This window comes from Bufo bufo, chromosome 2 (assembly GCF_905171765.1).
Source record: "Bufo bufo chromosome 2, aBufBuf1.1, whole genome shotgun sequence".
NCBI lineage: Eukaryota > Metazoa > Chordata > Amphibia > Anura > Bufonidae > Bufo > Bufo bufo.
In genome coordinates, this window is record NC_053390.1 from 766027532 (window position 1) to 766053213 (window position 25682).

Here is a 25682-nt window from a genome sequence, read left to right on the forward strand (position 1 = left end):
ACATATTTTTTCCTTTTTTCCCCTAAAACGTTAGACAGGAGAGGCCCTGCTGCCGCTTTGTTGACTCTAGCTAACTTCTGCCTGATCGCATGTCCCTGTGACGTCCACCATTCATTTGGATATCTTCTCTATCAACTTTCGATATTCTTTTCTGAGCCTACCATGTTGATCACGGTTATCGGAGAATCAGGGTTCCACGCCAGAGAGGGAGCGTGAGAAAGAGATACCTCATCCAAGGGAGGTCAATGGATGAAATTAAATGTTGATCGAGCGGAAAAGTGGGACAAATTATTGAAGCCGTAGCTTACAAGTAAAGAAGGTGGCGCGCGTCAATTAAAGAAGAATTTTTGAAATTAAATTCCCTGTCACCTATGCAGAGCAGGGGTTTGTATACGGCAAAATTGGTAAAATGTCACCTGATAATGTAACAAATGATTTTTTGAAATTTATGTCCCTGTCACCTATGCAGAGCAGGGGTTTAATCACGGCAAAAATGGTCAAATGTCACCCAAGAATGTAACAGACAAATTAGTGAAATGTTTTTACCTGTCTACTAGGTAAAGCAGGGGTATATCACAGCCAAAAATTGGTGAATTTCAGCCAAGAATGTAACAGACAAAATAATGAAATGTTTGTACCTGTTTACTAAATATAGCAGGGGTATATCACAGCCAAAATTTTGTGAATTTCACCCGAGAATGTAACACAAATATCACAGCCACAAATTACACCCAAAAATTGGTGAATTTCACCTAAAAATGTAACAGACAAGTTAGTTTTTTTTTTACCTGTCTACTAGGTAGAGCAGGGGTATATCACACCCAAAAATTGGTGAATTTCACCCGAATATGTAACAGACAAATTAGTGAAATGACATAAAATAAAGTACGTACAAATAAAAAAAAATTATCTTGATTTATGAGGTGGAGGTCCATATGGAGTAGGAGTTTGAGGAGGCGGTGGACGTAGCGGTGTAGGTGGAAGCAGCGGTAGAGAAGGACGAGGTAGCCAACAGTGGTTTTTGGTTTTAATTAATTTTTTATTTTTTTAAATTAGGGTACACTCCAAAACAGTGGGAAATATCCAAAATACAACAATGAGCAATTGCGCTGTAGTATAACAATGGCTGGGTAAGGCCGGTATACACGTCTATTCTGCACAAGGTACGGACAAGTCCTGTGGGATCCATGCCTGGTTCATTTTAATGAACGTGAGCTTGTCCACATTGGCTGTGGACAGGCGGCTGCGCTTGTCTGTGATAACGCCCCCCTGCTAAACACACTTTCAGAAAATACACTTGCTTCAGGGCATGGCCATTACCTCCAAGGCATAAAAGGCAAGCTCAGGCCATGTGCCCAATTTGGAGACCCAGAAGTTGAAGGGGGCAGACCCGTCATTCAGTAAGTGTAGGCGTGTGCACACATACTGCTCCACCATGTTGCTGAAATGCTGCCTCCTGCCAAGACGTTCCATATCAGCTGGTGGTGCTGGTTATTGTGGCATGCTGACAAAGCTTTCCCACATTTCGGCCATGCTAACGCTGCCTTCTGAGGTGCTGGTGGTGCCCCAGCTGCGTTTGCGACCTCTTCCTCCTCCTCTGCCTTCGTCTTGTGCTTCCACTGGGCCCACGCTGTCAGGTGGGAATGCCACCAGCAGCGCGTCTACCAGCATGCGCTTGTACTTGCGCATCTTACGATCACGCTCCAGTGACGGTATTAAGGACGGTACGTTGTCCTCGTAACGGGGATCAAGCAGTGTGGCCACCCAGTAATCAGCACAAGTTAGAATGTGGGTAACTTGGTTGTCGTTGCGGAAAAACTGCAGCATGGAGTCACTCATGTGCGCCACAAGCTGTCCTCTGTGGGAGATGTATCATCTGTGTCCTCTGTATCCCCCCAGCCATGCACCAGTGATGGCCATGAGCTAGTTTGGGTGCCACCCTGCTGTGAACATGGTTCCTCCTCCTCCATCTTCTCCTCCCCATCCTCCACCTCGTCATCCTCCAGAACTGTGCCCTGGCTGGACATTTGTGTACCTGGCGTTTGTGGGTGCAGGAAACCACCCTCAGAGCCACTTGTGAATGACTGGCCGGAAACCCTATGAAATGATCCCACTTCCTCCTCCTCCGCCAGAAGCGTTTTTTCAAGCAGGCATAGAAGTGGGATAGTAACACTGAGAACGGCATTATCGGCACTGGCCATGTTGATGGAGTACTCGAAACAGCGCAACAAGGAACACAGGTCTCGCATGGAGGCCCAGTCATTGGTGGTGAAGTGGTGCTGCTCCGCAGAGCGACTCACCCGTGCGTGCTGCAGCTGAAACTCCACTATCGCCTGCTGCTGCTTGCACAGTCTGGCCAGCATGTGCTAGGTGGAGTTCCAACTTGTGGGCACATTGCATATGAGGCGGTGAGAAGAAAGGGCGAAGTTACGCTGCAGCGGTGACAGGCGAGCAGCAGCAGGGTGAGAACGCCGAAAGCGCGCACACACGGCCCGCATTTTTTGCAGCAGCTCTGACATATCGGGGTAATTTTTAAGGAACCTCTGCACCACCAAATTCAGCACATGATCCAGGCAAGGGATGTGCGTCAAACTGGCTAGTCCCAGAGCTGCTACTAGATTTTGCCAATTATCTGTCACGGATGTAGTAGGGGAGAACACCAAAAGACAATCAAGAAGGAAGTGGAAAGACACTAGGCCTCACCGCTAGGGAAGGAAAAGGGTCACCACCTATAAAACCCTGCTCCTGGCCCTAACTCCTATCCGTATGGGCACCTCTCGATGGTAGAGATACCCATACACGGGAACCTAGAAAACCCTGGTGACCCTCAGATGCCCTAAAGATAATGACAGGGCAGAACCACCCGTTCCTTCCCTGGTGAAGGAACAAGCGTCTCACTGAGGCCTAGTAAACAACCGGGGGGGGGGGGGGGGGGGAAATACAAAACACGACAAGCATAACACTTAACTTCAGAGGATTAAGGATGAACAGGACTTCAACACGAACCACTCTCCAGCTCTTCCAAGACCAAATGAAGCTATCCCAAGCAAGGAGTGATAGGAAAAGTCAGACTAAAGCCTCTTTCACACTACCGTATGGCTATTTCAGTGTTTTGCGGTCCGTTTTTCACAAATACATTGTTCCGTTTTTTTGTTTCTGTTGTGTTTCCATTTCGTTTTTCCGTTCCGTTTTTCCATATGGCATATACAGTATACAGTAATTACATATAAAAAATTGGGCTGGGCATAACATTTTCAATAGATGGTTCAGCAAAAACGGAACATATACGGAAGACATACGGATGCATTTCCGTATGTGTTCCGTTTTTTTTGCGGACCCATTGACTTGAATGGAGCCACGGAACGTGATTTGCGGGCAATAATAGGACATGTTCTATCTTTCAACGGAACGGAAATACGGAAACGGAATGCATACGGAGTACATATTTTTTTTTTTTTTCCGGAACCATTGAAATGAATGGTTCCGTATACGGACCATATACGGAACGCAAAAAACGGCCCGGTAAACGAAAAAAAAAACGGTAGTGTGAAAGAGGCCTAAATAGGACGAGGTAAAGGTCACATGATCCAAAACTTAAACCAAAAGAGGCTGTCAGATCACTAATGCGTAGATAATCTTTCAGACCTTCTGAGACCTGTCACAGATGTGACAGTACCCCCCCTTCGACGGGTGACCTCCGGGCACCCAGGACCGACCTTATCAGGATGAGCTCTGTGGTATGCTCTCACCAGACAACTAGCATTAACATCGGTCGCTAGAACCCACATCCTCTCCTCTGGTCCGTACCCTCTCCAATGAACGAGATACTGGAGGGATCTCTGGAGAACTCGGGTGTCCACAATCCTGCTAAATTGCCGTCCACCATGACAGGAGCGGGAGGCAAGGAGGATGGAACAACAGGTTCGACACATTTCTTTACCACGTTATGGATTTTCAATGCCTGAGGAAGTTCAAGACGGAAGGCTACAGGGTTAACAATGGTAGTGATCTTATATGGACCAATAAATCTTGGGCCCAACTTCCAAGAAGGTACCTTAAGTTTAATGTTTCTTGCAGACAACCACAAAGAATCACCCACTCTCAGGTCCGGACCACTCATACGTCTCCTGTCAGCCACATGCTTATACCTGTTGCCCATCTTTTTCAGGTTATTTTGGATTTTCCGCCAAATAGAAGACAAAGAAGAGGAAAATCGTTCCTCCTCAGGAATGCCGGAATTTTGAGCACCAGAAAATGTACCAAACTGTGGATGGAACCCATATGCCCCAAAAAACTGCAACTTATCAGTGGATTCCTGTCTACGGTTATTTATAGCAAACTCAGCTAACGACAAAAATGAAGACCACTCTTCCTTATTCTCTGAAACAAAACATCTCAAGTAAGTCTCCAGATTCTGATTAGTGCGCTCCGTCTGTCCGTTCGACTGAGGATGAAAAGCCGAAGAGAAGGACAATTGTACAGCCAGACGAGTACAGAACGCTTTCCAGAATCTGGAAACAAACTGAGTCCCCCTATCGGACACCACATCAGAGGGAATGCCATGTAGTTTCACGATGTTGTCGACAAACACCTGTGCAAGAGTTTTAGCATTGGGTAGACTAGGTAATGCAATAAAGTGCCATTTTACTAAAACGATCTACAACCACCAGAATACCAGTTTTTCCCGAAGAATTCGGTAAATCCGTGAAAAAATCCATGGACAAATGGGTCCAAGGTCTGGACGGGATGGGCAATGGAAGCAGAGATCCGGAAGGCCGAGTATGTGTTACCTTAGCACGTGCACAGGTACACAGGCGGACACATAGTCCTCAACACACTTACGCAACCCCGGCCACCAAAATCTGCGAGAGATGAGATCGACAGTCGATCTGCTCCCAGGGTGCCCAGCAAGCACCGTACAGTGATGTTGCTCAAACACCTTGTGACGTAATTCGGAGGGAACAAACAACTTCCCCGGAGGACAAGAGTCTGGAGCATCCTCCTGTGCCTCCAACACCCTGGCCTCAAGATCAGGATAAAGAGCGGATATGACTACCCCTTCAGATAAAATGGGACTAGGGTCATTAGACTCACCCCCCCCCCAGGAAAGCTACGCGTCAAAGCATCCGCCTTGACGTTCTTAACCCCAGTGCGGTAAGTGACGATGAAGTTAAATCTGGGGAAAAACAATGACCATCTGGCCTGCCTTGGGTTCAGTCGCTTAACCGACTCCAGGTAGGCCAGATTCTTGTGATCCGTAATTACTGTAATAGGGTGAATTGCTCCTTCCAACCAATGCCGCCATTCCTCGAACGCCAACTTAATGGCCAGAAATTCCCTATTCCCCACATCATAATTCCTTTCAGCAGTAGAGAGTTTTTTTTGAGAAAAATGCACATGGGCGCCATTTACTAGGTGAAGGACCTTGCGACAAGATTGCTCCTACCCCTACCTCGGACGCATCAACCTCAACAATAAATGGCTGAGTCACGTCCGGTTGCATCAGAATAGGGGCCGAAGCAAAACATTCTTTCACAGCAGAAAAGGCCTGTAATGCCGCATCAGACCAGACAGAAATATCTGCACCCTTCCTAGTCATGTCTGTTAAAGGTTTAACCACCGATGATAGTTCAAGATAAATTTACGGTAGTAGTTGGTAAACCCCAAAAACTGCATAAGCGCTTTCAGATTTTCGGGTCGATCCCAGTCCAACACGGCACGAACCTTCTCGGGATCCATACGAAAACCTGAGGATGAGAGCAGGTAACCCAGAAATTGCACTTCCTGTACAGCAAATACACACTTTTCCATCTTAGCATACAACTTATTCTCTCTTAGGATCTGTAACACCTGTCTCACATGATCCTGATGAGTCTCTATATCAGGCGAATAAATTATTATGTCATCAACGTATACAACGACAAACCTCCCCACCAGATGATGAAAGATGTCATTGACAAAGTGTTGAAAAGCCGCAGGAGCATTGGTTAACCCAAAGGGCATGACCAGGTTTTCAAAATGACCCTTGGGGGTATTAAATGCGGTGTTCCACTCATCCCCCTCCTTGATCCTTACCAGATTATATGCCCCCCTCAGATCCAACTTAGAGAACACCTTGGCACCGACAATCTGACTAAACAAATCCGGAATCAAAGGAAGGGGGTAAGGATCACGGACGGTAATACGATTGAGCTCACGGAAGTCCAGGCATGGTCTCAGGGTACCATCTTTTTTCTTTACAAAGAAAAACCCAGCAGCCACCGGGGACTTGGATGGTCTAATATGTCCCTTTGCCAAACTCTCGGTAATATACTCTCGCGTGGCCTTTCTTTCGGGTTTCGAAAGATTATACAACCAAGATTTGGGCAATTTAGCTCCGGGAATAAGATTGACGGGACAGTCATACTCCCGATGCGGAGGCAACTCCTGATTACCACTCTCAGAGAAAACATCAGAAAATTCTGAAATGAACGAGGGTACAGTTTTAGTGGTCACCATAGAGAATGATGCATTAAGACAGTTGTCCATGCAAAAATCACTCCAATCGAGAATCTGTCTCGCTTGCCAGTCGATGTTAGGGCTATGTTTGCTTAACCATGGTAAGCCCAACACCAACGGAGCAGGCAGACCCTCCAATACATAACAGGAGATAGATTCCTGATGCAAATCACCCACTCTTAAATGAATGTCATTCACTACCTGCGACAGACATTTTTGGGTGAGAAGGTGCTGAGTCAATTGCAAAGACAGAATTTTTTTTTTCTCTAATGCATTAGTAGTCAACCCATGAATGCGTACAAACTCTCCATCAATCAAAATAACTCCTGCCCCACTGTCGATAAATGCTTTGATTTTCACAGTTTTGGACTCTAGCGCCACCTCGGCAGTCAGGAGAAAACGGGTGCTACCAGTAAAAGACAAATGTAGGTTTTCTTGCTTCCCATCCACACCACCAATAGTAATTTGAAGATTAAAAGGTTTTTTCTTTTTGTTTACACCTTGATGCTGCAAGTACGGACAAATATTCACAAAATGTCCTTTCTTGCAACAATAAAAGCAGACTCCTTTCACATGACCCAAGCTTTTTCCAGGAGTAGCTCCTCCTAACTGCATAGGCTCATCACAAGGCGCAACTACCAGTGTCTCTCCACCATAAGTGTCAAAGGAAGCAGTACCCTTATTGGACAGTACGTCCTGAAGGTGAGGACCCCTAGATCTCTCCCTCAGGCGTCTATCTAGACGTACAGCAAGGGACATAGCTGCCTCCAATGACTCAGGATTTTCATGAAAGGCCAACGCGTCCTGCAGCCTCTCAGAGAGACCCTGACAGAATTGGCTGCGGAGAGCAGGATTGTTCCACTCAGTATCGGTAGCCCATCTCCTAAATTCAGAGCAATAGGTCTCCGCGGAACGATCTCCCTGCCGCAAACTCCGTAACTTGGTCTCGGCCTGAGAGATCCGATCTGGGTCATCGTAGATGAGACCCAAGGCTCTGAAGAATTCATCTACCGACCGGAGGGACAGTGATCCGGTCGGCAGAGAAAAAGCCCAAGATTGGGCGTCCTCTTTAAGCAATGAAATAATCATACCCACACGTTGACACTCATCCCCAGAAGAGTATGGACGCAGCTTAAAGTATAATTTACATGACTCCCTGAACCGAATGAAATTGTCACTACCCCCGGAAAACCTGTCCGGGAGAGCCACCTTCGGTTCAGGACAGGCCTGGAACCCAACACCGGAACCAGCAGCCTGTGGACTCTAAATCTGCAAGACAGTTGCGCGGAGGTCTGCTACCTCCAAAGTTAGATTCTGCATCTGTTCGACCAGTGCAGACATAGTATCCATAGCTGCACAGATCAGAACAAAAATGGCGGTATCGGCTTGGGATAATGTCACGGATGTAGTAGGGAAGAACACCAAAAGACAATCAGGAAGGAAGGGGAAAGACACTAGGCCTCACCGCTAGGGAAGGAAAAGGGTCACCACCTACAAAACCCTGCTCCTGACCCTAACTCCTATCCGTATGGGCACCTCTTGATGGTAGAGATACCCATACACGGGAACCTAGAAAACCCTGGTGACCCTCAGATGCCCTAAAGATAATGACAGGGCAGAGACCACCTGTCACGGATGGTGTTGCAGGAATCAATAAGTAACAAAATAAAGATCCGACTGACTTGATCCAAAACTAAGGAACAAAAGGGTGAGCCCTATTAAAGCCCTAGAGCTCTCCCTCACTGCTCAGCCCATGCAAAGATCTCAATGATAGAAAGTTGCATGTCCACGTACCTTAGACTGAGTGACACCTGCAAACCCTATAATAGTGAGGGGACACGACCACCGGCTCCCTGCACTTAATACGGAGGGAGTCAGGGTCACCTAGAATCAAGTCAACAGGAAAACACAATACAGAAATAGACTTATCTTGAGGAACCAGCAGTAGCAACTTCAAGCAGTGAAACCAATCCAGGAAGTAGTATAAACCGCAAAGTGAAGCAGTATGGGAGGAGATATATAGGGATGCAATCACTGCTAATAGATGACAGCTGGGAGAGGGAGAAGAGATGTCAAAGCGAAAACAAAACAAAAGAACATCATGCAGGAAGTACTGAAGAACATCTATCAGAACTTCTCCGAGATCTGGTGGTGACACCACCTGTTCCTTCCCTGGTGAAGGAACTAGCGTCTCACTGAGGCCTAGTAAACAACCGGGGGGAGGGAAATACAAAACACGACAAGCTGAACTTTTAACTTCAGAGGATGAAGGATGAACAGGACTTCAACACAAACCACACTCCAGCTCTTCCAAGACCAAATGAAGCTATCCCAAGCAAGGAGTGATGGGAAAAGTCAGACTAAATAGGGCGTGGTAGAGGTCACATGATCCACACCTGACCAGGAGGTGTGGACATACCAGCAACACAGAGACAAAGTGAAACCAAAAGAGGCTGTCAGATCACTAATGCATAGATAATCTTTCAGACCTTCTCGGACCTGTCACAGATGTGACACTGTCACTCCAGAGGGGGATGAAGATGCCGAGACTGCAGCAGAAGAGGAAGCAGGAGGAGCCAGAGACCTTTCTTGGTTTTTGAGGTGTCTACTCCACTGCAGCTCGTGCTTTGCACTTAAATGCCTGGTCATGCAGGTTGTGCTCAGGTTGACAATGTTTTTGCCTCGCTTCAGGCTCTGATTGCACAGCGTGCAAACCACTCGTGTCTTGTCGTCAGCACATTGTCTGAAGAACTGCCACGCCAGGGAACTCCTTGGAGCTGGCTTTGGTGTGCTCAGTCCCTTGCTGCGGTGGGCAGTAGGAGGCGTACCGTTTAGAGGACGGCCGCTCCGCTTTTGCACCCTGCTCCCTCTTCTGCTGTGCTGGTGGCTCTGTGCGACCACCGCCTCTTCCTCCGAACTACATCGGTCACTCTCATGACCTTGATTCCATGTGGGGTCGTCCTCATCGTCCTCCACATCATCTTCCACCCAGTCTTCACCCCTGACTTCCTTGTCGGTCTGCACCCTTTCGAAAGCCCCAGCAGTTGGCACCTGTGTTTCGTCATCATCCCGAGATGTGCTGCGATGGTCCTACCATGTACTCATCTTGCAAAATAAGTGCTTGGGCATCGGTGCACTTTATCTCTTCCACTTCTGGGGCAGGGCTAGGTGGATGGCACTGGGAAACCCTGCTAACAGCGTCATCAAAAAGCAGAAGAGACTGCTGCATGACTTGGGGCTCAGACTTCTTGGCTGATTTGCAAGGGGGTGAGGTGAAAGACTGATGGACATCGGCTGCAGGTGACAACTGTGGTCTTTTTAGAAGGAGACTGGGTGGGAGACAATGTGCAGGAACTGGATCCACTGTCAGCAACCCAATCTACTATCGCCTGTACTTGTTCAGGCCTCACCATTCGTAGAGCAGCATTAGGCTCGATCAAATACCGCTGCAGGTTTTGTCGCCTACTCGCACCTGAGGAAGGGGTTTCACTTGTGCGTGTAGCTGGCACAGATCAACCACATCCTCTCCCTGCAACAGGAGCTCCACCAGCAGCACCACGACCTGGGCCATGTCCCTTATTTGACGCCCTCCTCATATTTTTTGAATTTAGGATCTTGCCCTAAATGGGTGTTTAATTAATAGTAGAAAAGAACGACAGTATCTAAAGGGTGTATCTCACACGGCCTGAACCAGACTAGGTCTCAATGAAAGATTTCTTTGCACAAAAAGGCTGTATTTCAAATGGCTGTATTTCAAATGCCTAATTCAAACCCCTGTATGTATAGGGGGGATCACACACGCCCTGAACCAGTGTAGGCCTGAAGTAAATATATCTTTGCACAAAATGGCTGTATTTCAAATGGCTGTATTTCAAATGCCTAATTCAAACCCCTGTATGTAGAGAGGGTATCTCACAGGGCCTGAACCAGTGTAGGCCTGAATTCAATATTGGTGCACCAAATGGCGGTATTTAAAATCTCTGAATTTAACCAAATGTATTAAGGGTGTATCTCACAATGACACCTGCATCAAAGGCTGCCAACTAAATTTTTTGTGCCCAAATGAGTGTTTGTTTAAAAACTGAATTTGACAGCAGTATATAAGCCTGTAATTTCCCACGTGCTGATGCTGCAAGGCCTGAAAATAGTGTTTTTTGTCAAAAGAGTGTGTTTTTCAAACCCCAGAAAATGATGGGTGTATTTCTACCTTAAATTCCACACTGACTAAGGCCTCCTGCACATGACCGTATGGCTTTATCAGTGTTTTGCGGTCCATTTTTCACGGATCCGTTGTTCCATTTTTTGTTTCTGTTGTGTTTCCGTTCCGTTTTTCCGTATGGCATATAAAGTATACAAGTAATTACATAGAAGAAATTGGGCTGGGCATAACATTTTGAATAGATGGTTCCGCAAAAAACGGAACGGATACGGAAGACATATGGAGTACATTCCGTATGTGTTCCATTTTTTTGCGGACCCATTGACTTGAATGGAGCCACGGAACGTGATTTGAGGGCAATAATAGGACATGTTCTATCTTTCAACTGAACGGAAATCCGGAAGCGGAATGCATACGGAGTACATTCCATTTTTTTTGCGGAACCATTGAAATGAACGGTCCGTATACGGACCGTATACGGAACGCAAAAAACAGCCAGTAAATAGAAAAAAAAAACTGTTGTGTGCAGGAGGCCTAATACAGATGTTGTAGATTGCCCAAAAAATCTTTTTTTGCTAACAGAATATGAAAGCTGTAGATATTAAACTTGAATTTAACACTTGCAGATCTGGAAAATACTGTTTTTTGAAAAAAATTGTGTGTTTTTCAAACCCCAGAAAATGATGGGTGTATTACTACCTAATTGCACACTAATACAGATGTTGTAGATTGCCAAAAAAGTCTTTTTTTGCTAACAGAATATTAAAGCTGTAGATATTAAACTTGAATTTAACACTTGCAGATCTGGAAAATACTGTTTTTTGAAGAAAAAAAGTGTGTTTTTCAAACTCCAGAAAATGATGGGTGTATTTCTACCTTAAATTGCACACTGACTAATACAGATGTTGTAGTTTGCCCCAAAATAATGGTGATTTGCAATGTCCCAAAAGCTCAGATGCAGTGCTGGTGCACTGAGCATGCATAAAATGTCCGCCCCCGCCGCCACCCACCTAACTAACAGAATTCTAAAAGTTAGTATTTTTTGGTCAATGAGCTCAGGGCAGGGTAAAACGATAGTGCCCTGCACCCACACAACTATTTGTCTGTAGATCGCTGAGTTAGATTCTCTCCCTGAAATCACAAGTCCAGCAGCATCCTCTCCCTACACTTGTAACAGCAGAGTGACGTGCAGCGCTACGTGACTCAAGCTTATATAGAGGCTGGGTCACATGCTGCTCTGGCCAATCACAGCCATGCCATTAGTAGGCATGGCTGTAATGGCCTCTTGGGGTAAATAGTATGACGCTTGTTGATTGTCTTTCAAATAGCGCCAAGAAAGCGGCGAACACCGAACCCAAACTTTTACGGAAATGTTCGGGTTCGGGTCCGGGGTCCCAAAATCCTAAAGTTCGGTACGAACTCTAACTTTACAGTTCGGGTTCGCTCAACCCTAGTAATGACGGCTTTGCAAGGAGCACATTCAGCTTCTGCGCCATTGGATGAGCGCACACATACTATAGTATTTTTGCAATCATGTCAGTGATCGATTGCTGGCAAAATATGTGACCAGGAGGATCATAAGGACCAGTAGACAATGGGAAGGAAACAACTCTCTTCTGCTGAGGTGGTAGAGCCTTGACTGCTGGAGAAGGGGTGTGGACCATCACCTGTCTGTTCCATGGCCCCACAAAAAAATGCAACATTTCCTATTCTTGTCTATTTTGCAGACAAGAATAGGCATTTCTATAAGGGGTGGCCCATTCCGTTCCACTAATTGCTCGTAGCCTAAGCAACATCCTCTTTCCTGCATTTTAGTGTTACAAAGGCATTATTATGCCTTTGATGCATAATAATTATTAAACAAGTAAAAATATAATCGTTTTGTGGAAAGTCATAATAGTTATTCCCTTAGGGCACATTTTTCCCAAATTAAAGCAGCCCAGTTAGGGCTTGTTCACACCAACGTAAGGGCTCCGTGCCTGTGCTGTTGGCCGCAAATTGCGGTCTGCAATGCACGGGCACCAACCGTGGGGCAGCCACATGCGGATCGCAGACCCACTCCCGTGAATGCGGTCCGCGATCCGTCCGTTCCGCAAAAAGATAGAACAAGTTCTATCTTTTTGCGGAATGGAAGCACGGAACGGGACACCACAGAAGCACTCCGTAGTACTTCTGTGGGGTTCCGTTCCATGCTTCCATTCCGTTCCGCACTGCATCTCCGGATTTGCAGACCCATTCAAGTGAATGAGTCTGCATCCGTGATGCGGAATGCACACGGCTTGTGACCTGTGTAGTGCGGAACTGCCGTATGCAGCCCGCAGCACGGGCACGGAGCCCTTACGTTCGTGTGAACAAGCCCTTACTCCAACTACTATAATTAACCCCCTCCCCCACCCCCGCACTTACTGTGGCAATATGAATGGCTCGGTATCAATTCTTCCACCCTCTTTGAAATAGTTTGGTAAACTTAAAAAAAGATTTTTGGATTGCTCTACAGCCTGTGCACAAAAGAAAAAAACAAGTCATTGTAATTCCATTTAGACAAATAACCTTAAATATCTTTTGCACTGTATATTGTTTTAGAATTTTGTTTCTTTTTTAGTCTTAATACTTACATGAGCATCAGCAGGCTTCAACTCAACACAGATGGGCTTCATTACTGTTTTGAATTTATCCTTTTTATTTTCATATGTTTTGAGAAAGTCTTTCACCTTTAAGAAAAAATAAAAAGAACTTACTGAGATTTAAAATACTCTATATTTGTTCGTAACCCCTTAAATGGGTTATGCCATGATTGATGTAAAAAATGAACACCATATAGTACATGACAATCTTTTTTTAATAAGGCTAGACTCATTCTAGTATCCCTCATAGGTCCAGAGATATCCACATTCATTGCTCCAATTGCTCTGCAGTCTGTCCTTTTTGCTGCAGCTCACTCCTAACTGCCACAGCTTCTAACAGAACATATGGCTGGTGGCAAATTGAAGATGTAAACCAAGCATATTTGAACAGATCAGTGAGACAGACAAAAAATTACCAGAACAAGCAGCAGGTGGCGCTATACAGATACATTTTATTGAATAGCTCACTGGCTAAACTACATTTTTAAATACATGCAATTATAAAAGTATTCAGATCCAGGTGCTGGTTTGTAAATGATGCTTTGTGAGACAACCATTCCTGACCACCTTATGCATATACTGTATATGAAGGCAGTCAGGACATTAAAGATAGCAGCAGACACACGAGGCTAATGTATGCAGTCGATGATAATGTTGATCGCTGGGAGGTCAAAACCCAGGAACGCATGCTCTCAGGCGTGCACCAGCTCCCCCAAGTGAGGATCGGGGGTCGCCGGATGGTGCGTGCGGCAGCCTCGGTCCGACTGAATGATCCGAGGCTGCTGCATTTTAGTTCTTCACAGTAAAATTCTTAAAGTCTCCAATGCTAATACATTGGAGTCTATGAGAGAAGCAATCTAAAGATTGCTTATTCATGTTCCTTAAGGGAACTAATAAAAAGTGTAAAAAGAAAAAGAAAAAAGTTTTAAAAAATATATAAAAATTCAAATCACCACCCCTTTCCCAAAATAAAAATACATAAACAATTAAAAAAATAAACATCATGGGTATTGCCGCATGTGAAAACGCCCATACTATTAAAATATAAAAAATATTAGTTTTGGTGCTTTGCTTCCCACAAAAAATAAAAAAATTATCAAAAAGTCATGCACTCTCCAAAATGGTATCAATGAAAAGTAAAGATCACCCCACAAAAATTAGCTCTCACACAGCTCCATACACATAAAAACCCCCCAAAAATTTATGGGGGTAAGAATATGGCAATGCAAAGTATTAAAACAGTGTTTTTTCCCGTATTAAAACACAAAAAACTATACATATATGGTATTGTTGTAGTCATGCTGACCCACAGAATGAAAGTAATGGGTCTGTTTTATTGCATAGGTAATTCTGTAAAAACAAAACCCATATAACTGTGGCAAAATAGTTTTTTTCATTTTCATCAAAAGACAAGCCCTCATATGGCTTAAAAAGTTAAGGCTTTGGAAAGGCTGAGAGTAAAAAATGAAAATGAAAAAAATATGAAAAATCAGCCGGTCATTAAGGGGTTAAGAACCAAAGAAATTTTGGGGTTAAGAACCAGCTGGTACTGCCTTAGCTTTGCCCTCTAGTGTTGTCTTGTCCCTGCCCAGTGTCAAAAAGTGGTGAACACCATCAAAAATTAAAATAAAAATGGTGTCAAAAATGCTATTTTTGTCATCTTACATCACAAAAAGTGTATTAGCAAGCGATCAAAAAGTCATATGCACCCCAAAATAGTGCAAATCAAACCATCATCTCATCCCGCCAAAAATGATATCCTACCTAAGACTATCGCCCCCAAAAAAAAATAAAAAAAATATGGCTTTCAGACTATGAAGACACTAAAACCAGTTTTTTTTTGTTTCAAAAATATTATTGTGTTAAATGTAAAAAAAAATCTGCTCTATAAAAATACCACATGACCTAACCCCTCAGATGAACACCGTAAAAAAGATAAAATAAAAACGGTGTCACATGATGTAATGGATCTCCTGGCACCCCGACTGGGTACCTCCGTCGATGGATGCTCCTAGTGCTTCCCGAGGACTCCAAGCACTCCACTCGACACCGTAAGCACTGCAGACCCCACGAACCGCCGAAGCTTGGTTTTGGTCTCGCCGTCTCCTTCCCACCCTGGACTTATGACAAGGCTCCAGTGGGTGAACCTCTCCTAAATCCAGAGAGCAGGAACAGCTCTTACAAGAGCTAGTAGTTATAGCCAGGGGAGTATAGCAAATCTTCAGCGTATAGCAATCCTCAGTGTCGATCAGTTACCCAAACACCAGCCTCAACATGATGAAGGGTAAAACAGGAACTCTCTTTATTGAAGATTAACTCAGTATATATACAGTTCAAGAAGTCTAAAAACATAACGTAATCAACCATGAACAACATGCAAACAGACATCTTCACCCCCTCCATAATGAATGAATAGGGAGGGAGGAGACACATGTGATGGGATTATCTCCTGAGTGTATCATATGGTGATCTACTCATCTAGGAGTGGGCTGCTCCTATAATCAGCTACTTAATCCCATCACTAACACAATCAGTGGGAGTCTCAGTGCAGAGTTAACCCTTTTTGTGTTGCTGGATCCACACCATGCACCTTTAATGGGCAATAGGAAATATGTGACATATAAATTCCACACATAAAATCAGGGTTCATAGTTCCTTGTAACCCCAAAAGGTCTGAGGGGGTCTCCATAGTTCTCGGTCCATAGTCTGTAGGAAGGAGGCTGGCCCTCAGGCTTCTCCAGCAGCCCCAGTGACGGTTCAGTCCATCACACATGGCATTCCCTCTGATGTGGTGTCCAATAGAGGGACTCAGTTTGTTTCCAGATTCTGGAGAGCGTTCTGTACTCGTCTGGGTGTACAATTATCCTTCTCTTTGGCTTTTCATCCTCAGTCGAACAGACAGACGGAGCGCACTAATCAGAATCTGGACACTTACTTGAGATGTTTTGTTTCAGAGAATCAGGAAGACTGGTCTTTATTTTTGTCGTTAGCTGAGTTTGCTATAAATAACCGTAGACAGGAATCCACTGAAAAGACACAGTTTTTTGGGGCATTTTGGTTCCATCCACAGTTTGGTACATTTTCTGGTGCTCATATTCCTGGCATTCCTGAGGAGGAACGATTTTCTTCTTCTTTGTCTTCTATTTGGCAGAAAATCCAAAATAACCTGGAAAAGATGGGCAACAGGTATAAGCGTGCATCTGACAGGAAACGTACGAGTGGTCCGGACCTGAAAGTGGGTGATTCTGTGTGGCTGTCTACAAGAAACATTAAACTTAAGGTACCTTCTTGGAAGTTGGGACCAAGATTTATTGGTCCATATAAGATTACTGCCATTGTTAACCCTGTAGCCTTCCGTCTTGAACTTCCTCAGGCATTGAAAATCCATAAATCGTTGTTAAAGAAATGTGTTGAACCTGTTGAGCCGTCCTCCTTGCCTCCCGCTCCTGTCATGGTGGACGGCAATTTTGAATTTCAGATAAGCAGGATGGTGGACTCCCAAATTCTCAAGATATCCCTCCAGTATCTCGTTCATTGGAGAGGGTACGGACCAGAGGAGAGGATGTGGGTTCCAGCGACCGATGTTAATGCAAGTCATCTGGTGAGAGCATTCCACAGAGCTCATCCTGATAAGGTCGGTCCTTGGTGCCCGGAGGTCACCCGTAGAAGGGGGGGTACTGTCACACCGGTGACAGGTTTTAGAAGGTCTGAAAGATTATCTGCACATTAGTGATCTGACAGCCTTTTTTGGTTTTGGTTTAATTTTGTCTGTGTGTTTCTTGTATGTCCACACCTCCTGTTCAGGTGTGGATCATGTGACCTTTACCTCACCCTATTTAGTCTGACTGTACCCATCACTCCTTGCTCTGGATAGCTTCATTTGGTTTTTGGAAGAGCTGGAGTGTGGTTCTAGTTGAAGTCCTGTTCATCCATCATCCATCAGCCTTAGAATTAAGTGTTCCGCTTGTTGTATTTTGTATTCCCCCCCACATTTGTTGTTTACTAGGCCTCAGCGAGACACTGGTTCCTTCACCAGGGTAGGAGCGGGTTTTCTCTACCCTGTCATTACCATTAGGGCATCCGAGGGCCACCAGGGTTTTCTAGGTTCCTGTGTATGGGCATCTTTACCATCAAGAGGTGCCCATACGGATAGGAGTTAGGGCCAGGAGCAGGGTTTTATAGGTGGTGACCCTTTTCCTTCCCTAGCGGTGAGGCCTAGTGTCTTTTCCCTTCCTTCTGGTTGTCTTTTAATTCTCCCCTACTACATCCGTGACAATCACAAAAACTGTAATACGAAGCGATGAAAAAAAGTCATAGGCACCTTGAAATAGTACCAATCAAACTGTCATCTCATACCAAAAAAAATTATAACCTACCTAAGACAATCTAAAAAAAATACTATGGCTCTCAGAATATGAGACACTAAAACATGATTTTTTTTTGGTTAAAAAATATTATTGTGTTAAATGCAAACAAAATAAAATAAGTAGACATATTAGGTATCGCCGCATCCGTAACAACCTGCTAAATAAAAATACCACATGACCTAACCCCTCAGGTGAACACCATAAAAAAAAAATAGAAACGGTTTCAAAAAAGCCATTTTTTGTCACTTTACATCCCAAAAAGCATAATACCAAGCGATCAAAAAGTCATATCCACCCAAAAATAGTACCAATCAAACTGTAATCTCATACCGAAAAAAATGTGCCCCTACATAAGACAGTCGCCCAAAAAATAGGAATATGGAGACACAAATTTTATTTATATTTTTAAAAAATGCTTTATGTAAAACTGAAACAAACAACCAAAAATGTGGTATTTGGTATTGTCGCGTTCGTAACAACCTGCTCTATAAAAATACAACATGGGGTTAACAAAGCTTGTAAAATCAGTTTTGAATACCTTGAGGGGTTTATTTTCCAAAATGTGGTTACTTTTTTGGAGTTTCTACTCTAGGGGTACATCAGGGGGGCTTCAAATGGGACAAATGTGTCAAAAATTGAGTGTTGATTTCTATCTTTTGATTTATTTTATTTTATTATAAAATTAGTCACAGATTTCAGGTCAACTTTTTGGAATCTCAGAAAAGCTCTGTAAGGCCTCATGCACACGACCGTTGTTGTGGTCCGCATCCGAGCCGCAGTTTTTGTGGCTTGGGCGTGGACCTATTCACTTCAATGGGGCTGCAAAAGATGCTGTCCGCATCCGTTGCTCCGTTCCGTGGCCCTGCAAAAAAATATAACATGTCCTATTCTTGTCCGTTTTGCGGACAAGAATAGGCATTTCTACAATGGACCGCCTGTTCCGTTCCGCAAACTGTGGAAGGCACACGGGCGGCTTCCGTGTTTTGCGGACTGCAAGCACAGAACGGTCGTGTGCATAAGGCCTAAAGCAAATAAAGGATGGCTTTCTAATACACTGAATCTTCAGTGAGTCCTGATCCTAGGGACATTACAGCCGCTGAGCTAAACCATTTCTGCCCCACAGGACTGAACCTTCCCTACCACCTAGTATTCTAGAGGAGAACAGTCACACCCTCCGACGTCTCTGGAAATCGCCTGCACAAACCTGAATTACAGACTACAGTGAAAGAGGAAGTTGAACCTGAGTTACTCTACTTAGAAACCTTTCCCTTTGGTGCCGAAAACCAAATGTCTTTAAAGAGCTGTTTTTAGAGGCCCAGTATATTGCACATCGGCCTCATTCTCTGTGCATGTATTGCGGGAAAAAAACAAAGCTTCCTTCTATGCCATCTTACTGCTTAACCTCACTACAGCAGTTGAACCCTCGATTCCTTGGAGACCAGCTAATACATCTGGAGAACCCTTGCTTCCACTCTAGATCAGTGCCCTTATTGGGAAGAAATTATACTTAATAAAGGGGGACCCCGAACCGTGAGTGAACTAAAATGTGACTATAGCAGTGTGCACACACATTTACAATTAAGGGCCTGTGAGTGAGTGTTAGTATAATTTACTATGGTTTCATTTCTTGTATTTCACTAGCCGTGACACAACACCTTAGCCACCCAATTCTCAGTGGGGTGGGGGGGACTCTTTCAGTCTCAGTCTTAAAGGGGTTCTACAGTTTGTTTTAACTGATGATCTATACTCTGGATAGATCATCATCATCTGACCATTCAAATGAACGGAGCTTAGCTGCGCCCAGGCCAGTGATATTAGTCGTGACGTCACTGGGCCTGCGGTAAATAGTGAGAAGCCCGCTGCGCTGCTGGAGCGCCGCTGCCTTCTCAAACAGCTAATCGGCGGGGGTCAGATGTTGATGAGCTATCCAGAGGATAGATCATCAGTTAAAACAAACTGCAGAACCCCTTTAACATTTAGTCTAATATAGCACCGCGTTTATCTTGTTCAACTGCTGCGACATCCACATTTCATCTGTCATTTTACACATAAGCTAACGGTGCATCGGACTCAGTATTAACCCCTTAAGGACACACCCTTATATCACCTTAAGGACCAGGCCATTTTTTGTAAATCTGACCAGTGTCACTTTAAGTGGGGATAACTTTAAAACACTTTGACTTATCCAGGCCATTCTGAGATTGTTTTTTCGTCACATATTGTACTTCATGACACTGGTAAAATGAAGTAAAAAAATATCATTTTTATTTATAAAAAAAATACCAAATTTACCAAAAAATTTGTAAAAAATTGCAAATTTCCAAGTTTCAATTTCTCTACTTCTATAATACATAGTAATACCTATAAAAATAGTTATTACTTTACATTCCCCATATGTCTCCTTTATGTTTGGATCAATTTGGGAATGATATTTTATTTTTGGGGGATGTTACAAGGCTTAGAAGTTTAGAAAGCAAATCTTGAAATTTTTCAGAAATTTTCAAAAACTCACTTTTTAGGGACCAGTTCAGGTCTGAAGTCACTTTGTGAGGCTTACATAATAGAAACCACCCAAAAATGACCCCATTCTAGAAACTACACCCCTCACGGTATTCAAAACTGATTTTACAAACTTTGTTAACCCTTTAGGTGTTGCACAAGATTTAATGGAAAATAGAGATACAATTTCAAAATTTCACTTTTTTGGCAGATTTTCCATTTTAATATTTTTTTTCCAGTAACAAAGCAAGGGTTAACAGCCAAACAAAATGCTATATTTATTGCCCCGATTCTGTAGTTTACAGAAACACCCCATATGTGGTCGTAAACTGCTGTACGGGCACACGGCAAGGAGCACTAGGAAAGGAATGCCATACGGTTTTTAGAAGGCAGATTTTGCTGGACTGTTTTTTTTGACACCATGTCCCATTTGAAGCCCCCCTGATGCACCCCTAGAGTAGAAACTCCAAAAAAGTGACCCCATTTTAGAAACTACGGGATAGGGTGGCAGTTTTGTTGCTACTAGTTTAGGGTACATATGCAGCGTACTCAAGTTGTGTTAATAGTGTTCCTGGGTGTTGTAGTGCAATAGACACTAACCTGAGACGGCTGACTCTCTGCAAAGGCAGGTGATGGTAGAAAATGTTCGTGACGCCAGTGCCAATTAAACGGTGGCACGCCGTTTGCTGATAGCAGGAATAACTGAGGAACCACGTGGTGTTAAAACAAAACTCCAACTTTAGTAGTTTTCATATAGAGACATTAACGGAAGCACAGTTCCTTTGCATACAGTTGATTTTTCAATACGGTTGAGGCAGGCAATACAGATTTAGCAAGGCGACTTCAGAGTGTTAAACACAGGACTTGCAGTACAGGAGCTTGCACTCTATTCCTGACTGATCCTGGGACATAGAAAATCTTCTCCAAGGCCCAATACCTTAACTCTGGCGTATATCCTTGGTTTTCTCTTTATAAAGTACCTCCTCTGTTATCTTGAGTACCTCTTGCTTTCCTGAGCTTTGCCTCTGTCTCCCTCTCAGCTTCCTCAGACTCTAGAAGCTTCTGCACTGAACTCTTTAACAGTGGTCTTCCTGCTTCTGCATATATGAATTCAGGAGGGGAACCTTCTCCTAGGATTTGGAACCCGGTTACAGGGACTGCAATACCCTCTCCTGGTCCGCAGGCTTCAGGCCTGGACTTGTCTCTGACATAGTCTAAGCTCCAGCTTCAGACTACAGGCTGCAGCTTTAGACAGACACTTAGACTAGACTGCCTTTCCCTTCCCTGACTGGGCCTTATATAAACTAGGGCTCCCTAGCTCCCTCTAGTGACTAAGAGCTGGAATGACACCCCTAGCAGGCCTGTACATGCAAGTTTCACAGTAACAGGGAAATACATAGCATTACATTACATGACATTTTATAAAGATGACATATACCAACTTCTCCATAACTAAGGAGGGACGACAGCACACCAAGTGACCCTTTTGTAGTGACTGGTATTACAGTCCCCGTACACTACATACCCCACTGCTTTAAGCTGAGTACGACCTCGTACTCCATCAGGGCTCGCCCAACTGGAATCTCTACCTGAAATAGAAAAAGAGACATGCAGGCATACATATATGTACTTCATCTGCATTTACATTCATATCAGGTCCAATTGGCAAAAGTGAAGTGTGGTGACAAGGGGCGTCGTTCTCTTCTCTCAGGATAATGAATGGAACTGGGGCGCTGACCTGGCACAGCGTAACATTATAACCAGGATAGTCCATGACAATGAATAAGTCCATAATAGAACAGCAAAATGGATAAAACAGTATAAAAGTTCTTGGAGGCTCAAAGAACAAACATGAGTCCGTACCCAGGTTATTTTCCTATAAATCACAGAGGCTCTCATGCGGTGGAGTCCATCTCTGGGCACATTTCCTTTTAAAAGAGCATAAAATCTCAGAGGCTCAGGTTCTTTTGAGTCTGTCTCCGGGCACGGTTCCTTAGTATCAAGTTGCACAATAAAAGGACAGCAAAGACAAGTGCTGTAATACCCCTGATCAACCTGAAAAGGGGGTGAAGGGTAAAAGGTGCAACTAAGGAACAGGCACAACTTGGCGTGGGGTAGCAAAAGCAGGCAGGAGGTCCTGGAAACAAACGTGGCTTTGTTGACTTTGTGATTTCAGTGGTCAACACCTACCACTGAGCCGTGGATGAACTGGCAGCAGCAACAAACGACCAGGAAACATAGGACTCCTGTCCTGGAAGGGTTAATACCATCATTCATGGATGAAATAAATCAAAAGGCCTAGCAGGCTGATTTACAGAGGCATATCATAATCACTCGGCCCTGCTGGCAAATATGGCCTGTAGTAGTCCTCTACAGGAGGATGGGCCCACATAACGGTGTTAGGGGGCAGCTGCAGAGTAAAGGGGCCCCTAATAGGTATTGGCCCCATGGGCCTAGGGGTAAACCCTTGGGTGGACCGTACCGGTCCCGGCATGATAATGGTGGGATGGAATGGAGTTGATACCGCCGCCTCAAGCGGTCCGGTGGGCTCTGTGCAGCTATTCACAGCAACAGGAGGTCTTCTTTGGGGCACTGACGGAGCGGTGGCAGCAGAAGGTGGTCTACGGGTGGTGACAGGCACCCTTACCTCGTCCTTCTTTGGCGGCGTCTGGATCCTGGCGGTCGCGATCTTGCGCAGCTCCCGCAACTTCTCCTCCAGCCGGACAATCTGTTCACCGATGCTCTCTGTGTCAGAGTCGCTGTCATCTGCTGGCGCCGCCGGCGCAGGTACAGTCACCGATGGCGCGGACTCGGCCTCTGCAGGTTCTGGTGGTGCATCGGGTCTCCGACCCCTCCGGATGTTCTCAAAGGTATTTTGAAGTCCTTTTAAATTTTCCATCTCTCGCATGGTCTTCTCCCGACGAGGCAGCTCGGGGGAAGGATAGGGGCTCACCCATTTTTCCAACACGGTTGGCTGCCAGAAGACGTTGGGCCCAATAAAGGAGCTCCGCTCCTGGAAGGCGTGATGGGCCGGCTCTGGAGAGCGTTCCGGTTCCCGCTCGCAGCCAGAGTAGTCTTCTTCTTCTGCCTCCCAGTCCTCAGGTGCTCGCTTGGGACGGGTCACGGCAGTTGTATAAGGGCCTCTCAGGCTCTCGGCAGGGGTGAACTCCACTTCCTCTCCCTCGCGGAGGCTGTGCTGATAGGAAGGGAGGTAGTCTCTCTTGACAGACCTTCTATTAACATATAGGTCTCTGCCAGTCAGGTAATCTTGTATGAACCCGTAGCCACGGGTTTTGTCAAAGGACACCACCACTCCCTTTCTCCTTTCCAGGCGGGGTTGGGTGTTGGTGTGTCGTTCATGGATTGTCTTGGTCAACTCTTCATAATAGATCTTGGTCTTTGTATTCCGCTTTATAGCGGCCTCCCGGATCTCTGCCATAAGTGACGACCACTTGAAAGAGGGCTGAAAGAAGTCTTTCCATGAGCTGAAATGATGCTCTGGTTCTTTCTCCCGTGGGCGGCAGGCGGGTTTCTCCGGTCCCGGAGAGTAGGCCGGTGGAGCCTCCTCTGGCTCTACACCAATATCACTCCTTTTTGAAATCTCAGGTGCGGACATTGTAGCAACGCTCTGTTCACTTTCCAACATGCTCGATCCTTCTCTGGAGAGCGATAGGGTCGCGTCAATTAAATCAGCCAGCTCCTCCCATTGCACTGGGAGGCCGCCCCCCAGGTATTCCAGTATATGGAAGGCGGAGTCCATGCTAGCCGACATGCAAATGTCCAGATAAGCAGTGGCGCCTGACCTTGAACTCCTTCCCGCTATTTCCTCAGAAAGGCGCCAATTTTTCCCGCCTTTTCGGGATGAAGATGACGCAGCAGCTTTTTCAGTAGCCTCAGCGGCCATCTTTAGGTATAAACGCTGTCTATTCACTGACAGCAAGCAGGATGATGAAAAGTCCATAAAACCACACTCCAATGTGGCGATTTTCTTCCTCTTGATAGCGCAACACTGCACAGCGCTTTTTTGGAGGTTTTTGGGACACTTTTAGTATGTTTTTCAGTCCACAAAGTCCACTTTAAATAAACAGGCAATTTGTCACTTTGGTCACAGGGCAACTGTATAAGGCACAAAGTTCACTCTTCTTGCACTAGAAAGCGTGCGTATCCTGTTCGTGACGCCAAAAGAGAGGTGCAGCGTACTTAAGTTGTGTTAATAGTGTTCCTGGGTGTTGTAGTGCAATAGACACTAACCTGAGACGGCTGACTCTCTGCAAAGGCAGGTGATGGTAGAAAATGTTCGTGACGCCAGTGCCAATTAAACGGTGGCACGCCGTTTGCTGATAGCAGGAATAACTGAGGAACCATGTGGTGTTAAAAAAAAACTCCAACTTTAGTAGTTTTCATATAGAGACATTAACGGAAGCACAGTTCCTTTGCATACAGTTGATTTTTCAATACGGTTGATGCAGGCAATACAGATTTAGCAAGGCGACTTCAGAGTGTTAAACACAGGACTTGCAGTACAGGAGCTTGCACTCTATTCCTGACTGATCCTGGGACATAGAAAATCTTCTCCAAGGCCCAATACCTTAACTCTGGCGTATATCCTTGGTTTTCTCTTTATAAAGTACCTCCTCTGTTATCTTGAGTACCTCTTGCTTTCCTGAGCTTTGCCTCTGTCTCCCTCTCAGCTTCCTCAGACTCTAGAAGCTTCTGCACTGAACTCTTTAACAGTGGTCTTCCTGCTTCTGCATATATGAATTCAGGAGGAGAACCTTCTCCTAGGATTTGGAACCCGGTTACAGGGACTGCAATACCCTCTCCTGGTCCGCAGGCTTCAGGCCTGGACTTGTCTCTGACATAGTCTAAGCTCCAGCTTCAGACTACAGGCTGCAGCTTTAGACAGACACTTAGACTAGACTGCCTTTCCCTTCCCTGACTGGGCCTTATATAAACTAGGGCTCCCTAGCTCCCTCTAGTGACTAAGAGCTGGAATGACACCCCTAGCAGGCCTGTACATGCAAGTTTCACAGTAACAGGGAAATACATAGCATTACATTACATGACATTTTATAAAGATGACATATACCAACTTCCCCATAATTAAGGAGGGACGACAGCACACCAAGTGACCCTTTTGTAGTGACGGGTATTACAGTCCCCGTACACTACACATATGATTTTTTGATCGCTTGCTATTACACTTTTTGTGACATAAGATGACAAAAAACGGCTTTTTTTACACCGTTTTTATTTTTATTTTTTTACGGTGGTCACCTGAGGGGTTAGGTCATGTGATATTTTTATAGAGCCGGTTGATACGGACGTGGCGATACCTAATATGTATACTTTTTTTTTTATTTATGTAGGTTTTACACAATGATTTCATTTTTGAAACAATAAAAATCATGTTTTAGTGTTTCTATAGTCTCAGAGCCATAGTTTTTTCAGTTTTTGGGCGATTATCTTGGGTAGGGAATGATTTTTGCGGGATGAGATGACGGTTTGATTGGTACTATTTTGACATACATATGA

General features: G+C 44.8%; 1 protein-coding gene across 3 annotated transcripts in view; it reads right to left on the reverse strand.

Annotated features, from left to right (window-relative positions):
• The window catches only part of LOC120990315, a 459898-nt gene that overhangs the window by 326243 nt on the left and 107973 nt on the right, over positions 1-25682 (reverse strand). For all 3 annotated transcript variants that reach the window (XM_040419046.1, XM_040419047.1, XM_040419045.1), the window contains exons 5-6: positions 13273-13368; positions 13064-13155 (exon numbers count right to left, since the gene is read on the reverse strand). In XM_040419046.1, coding sequence (XP_040274980.1) covers positions 13064-13155; positions 13273-13368 — 188 coding nt within the window. The remainder of the gene's footprint in view (positions 1-13063; positions 13156-13272; positions 13369-25682) is intronic.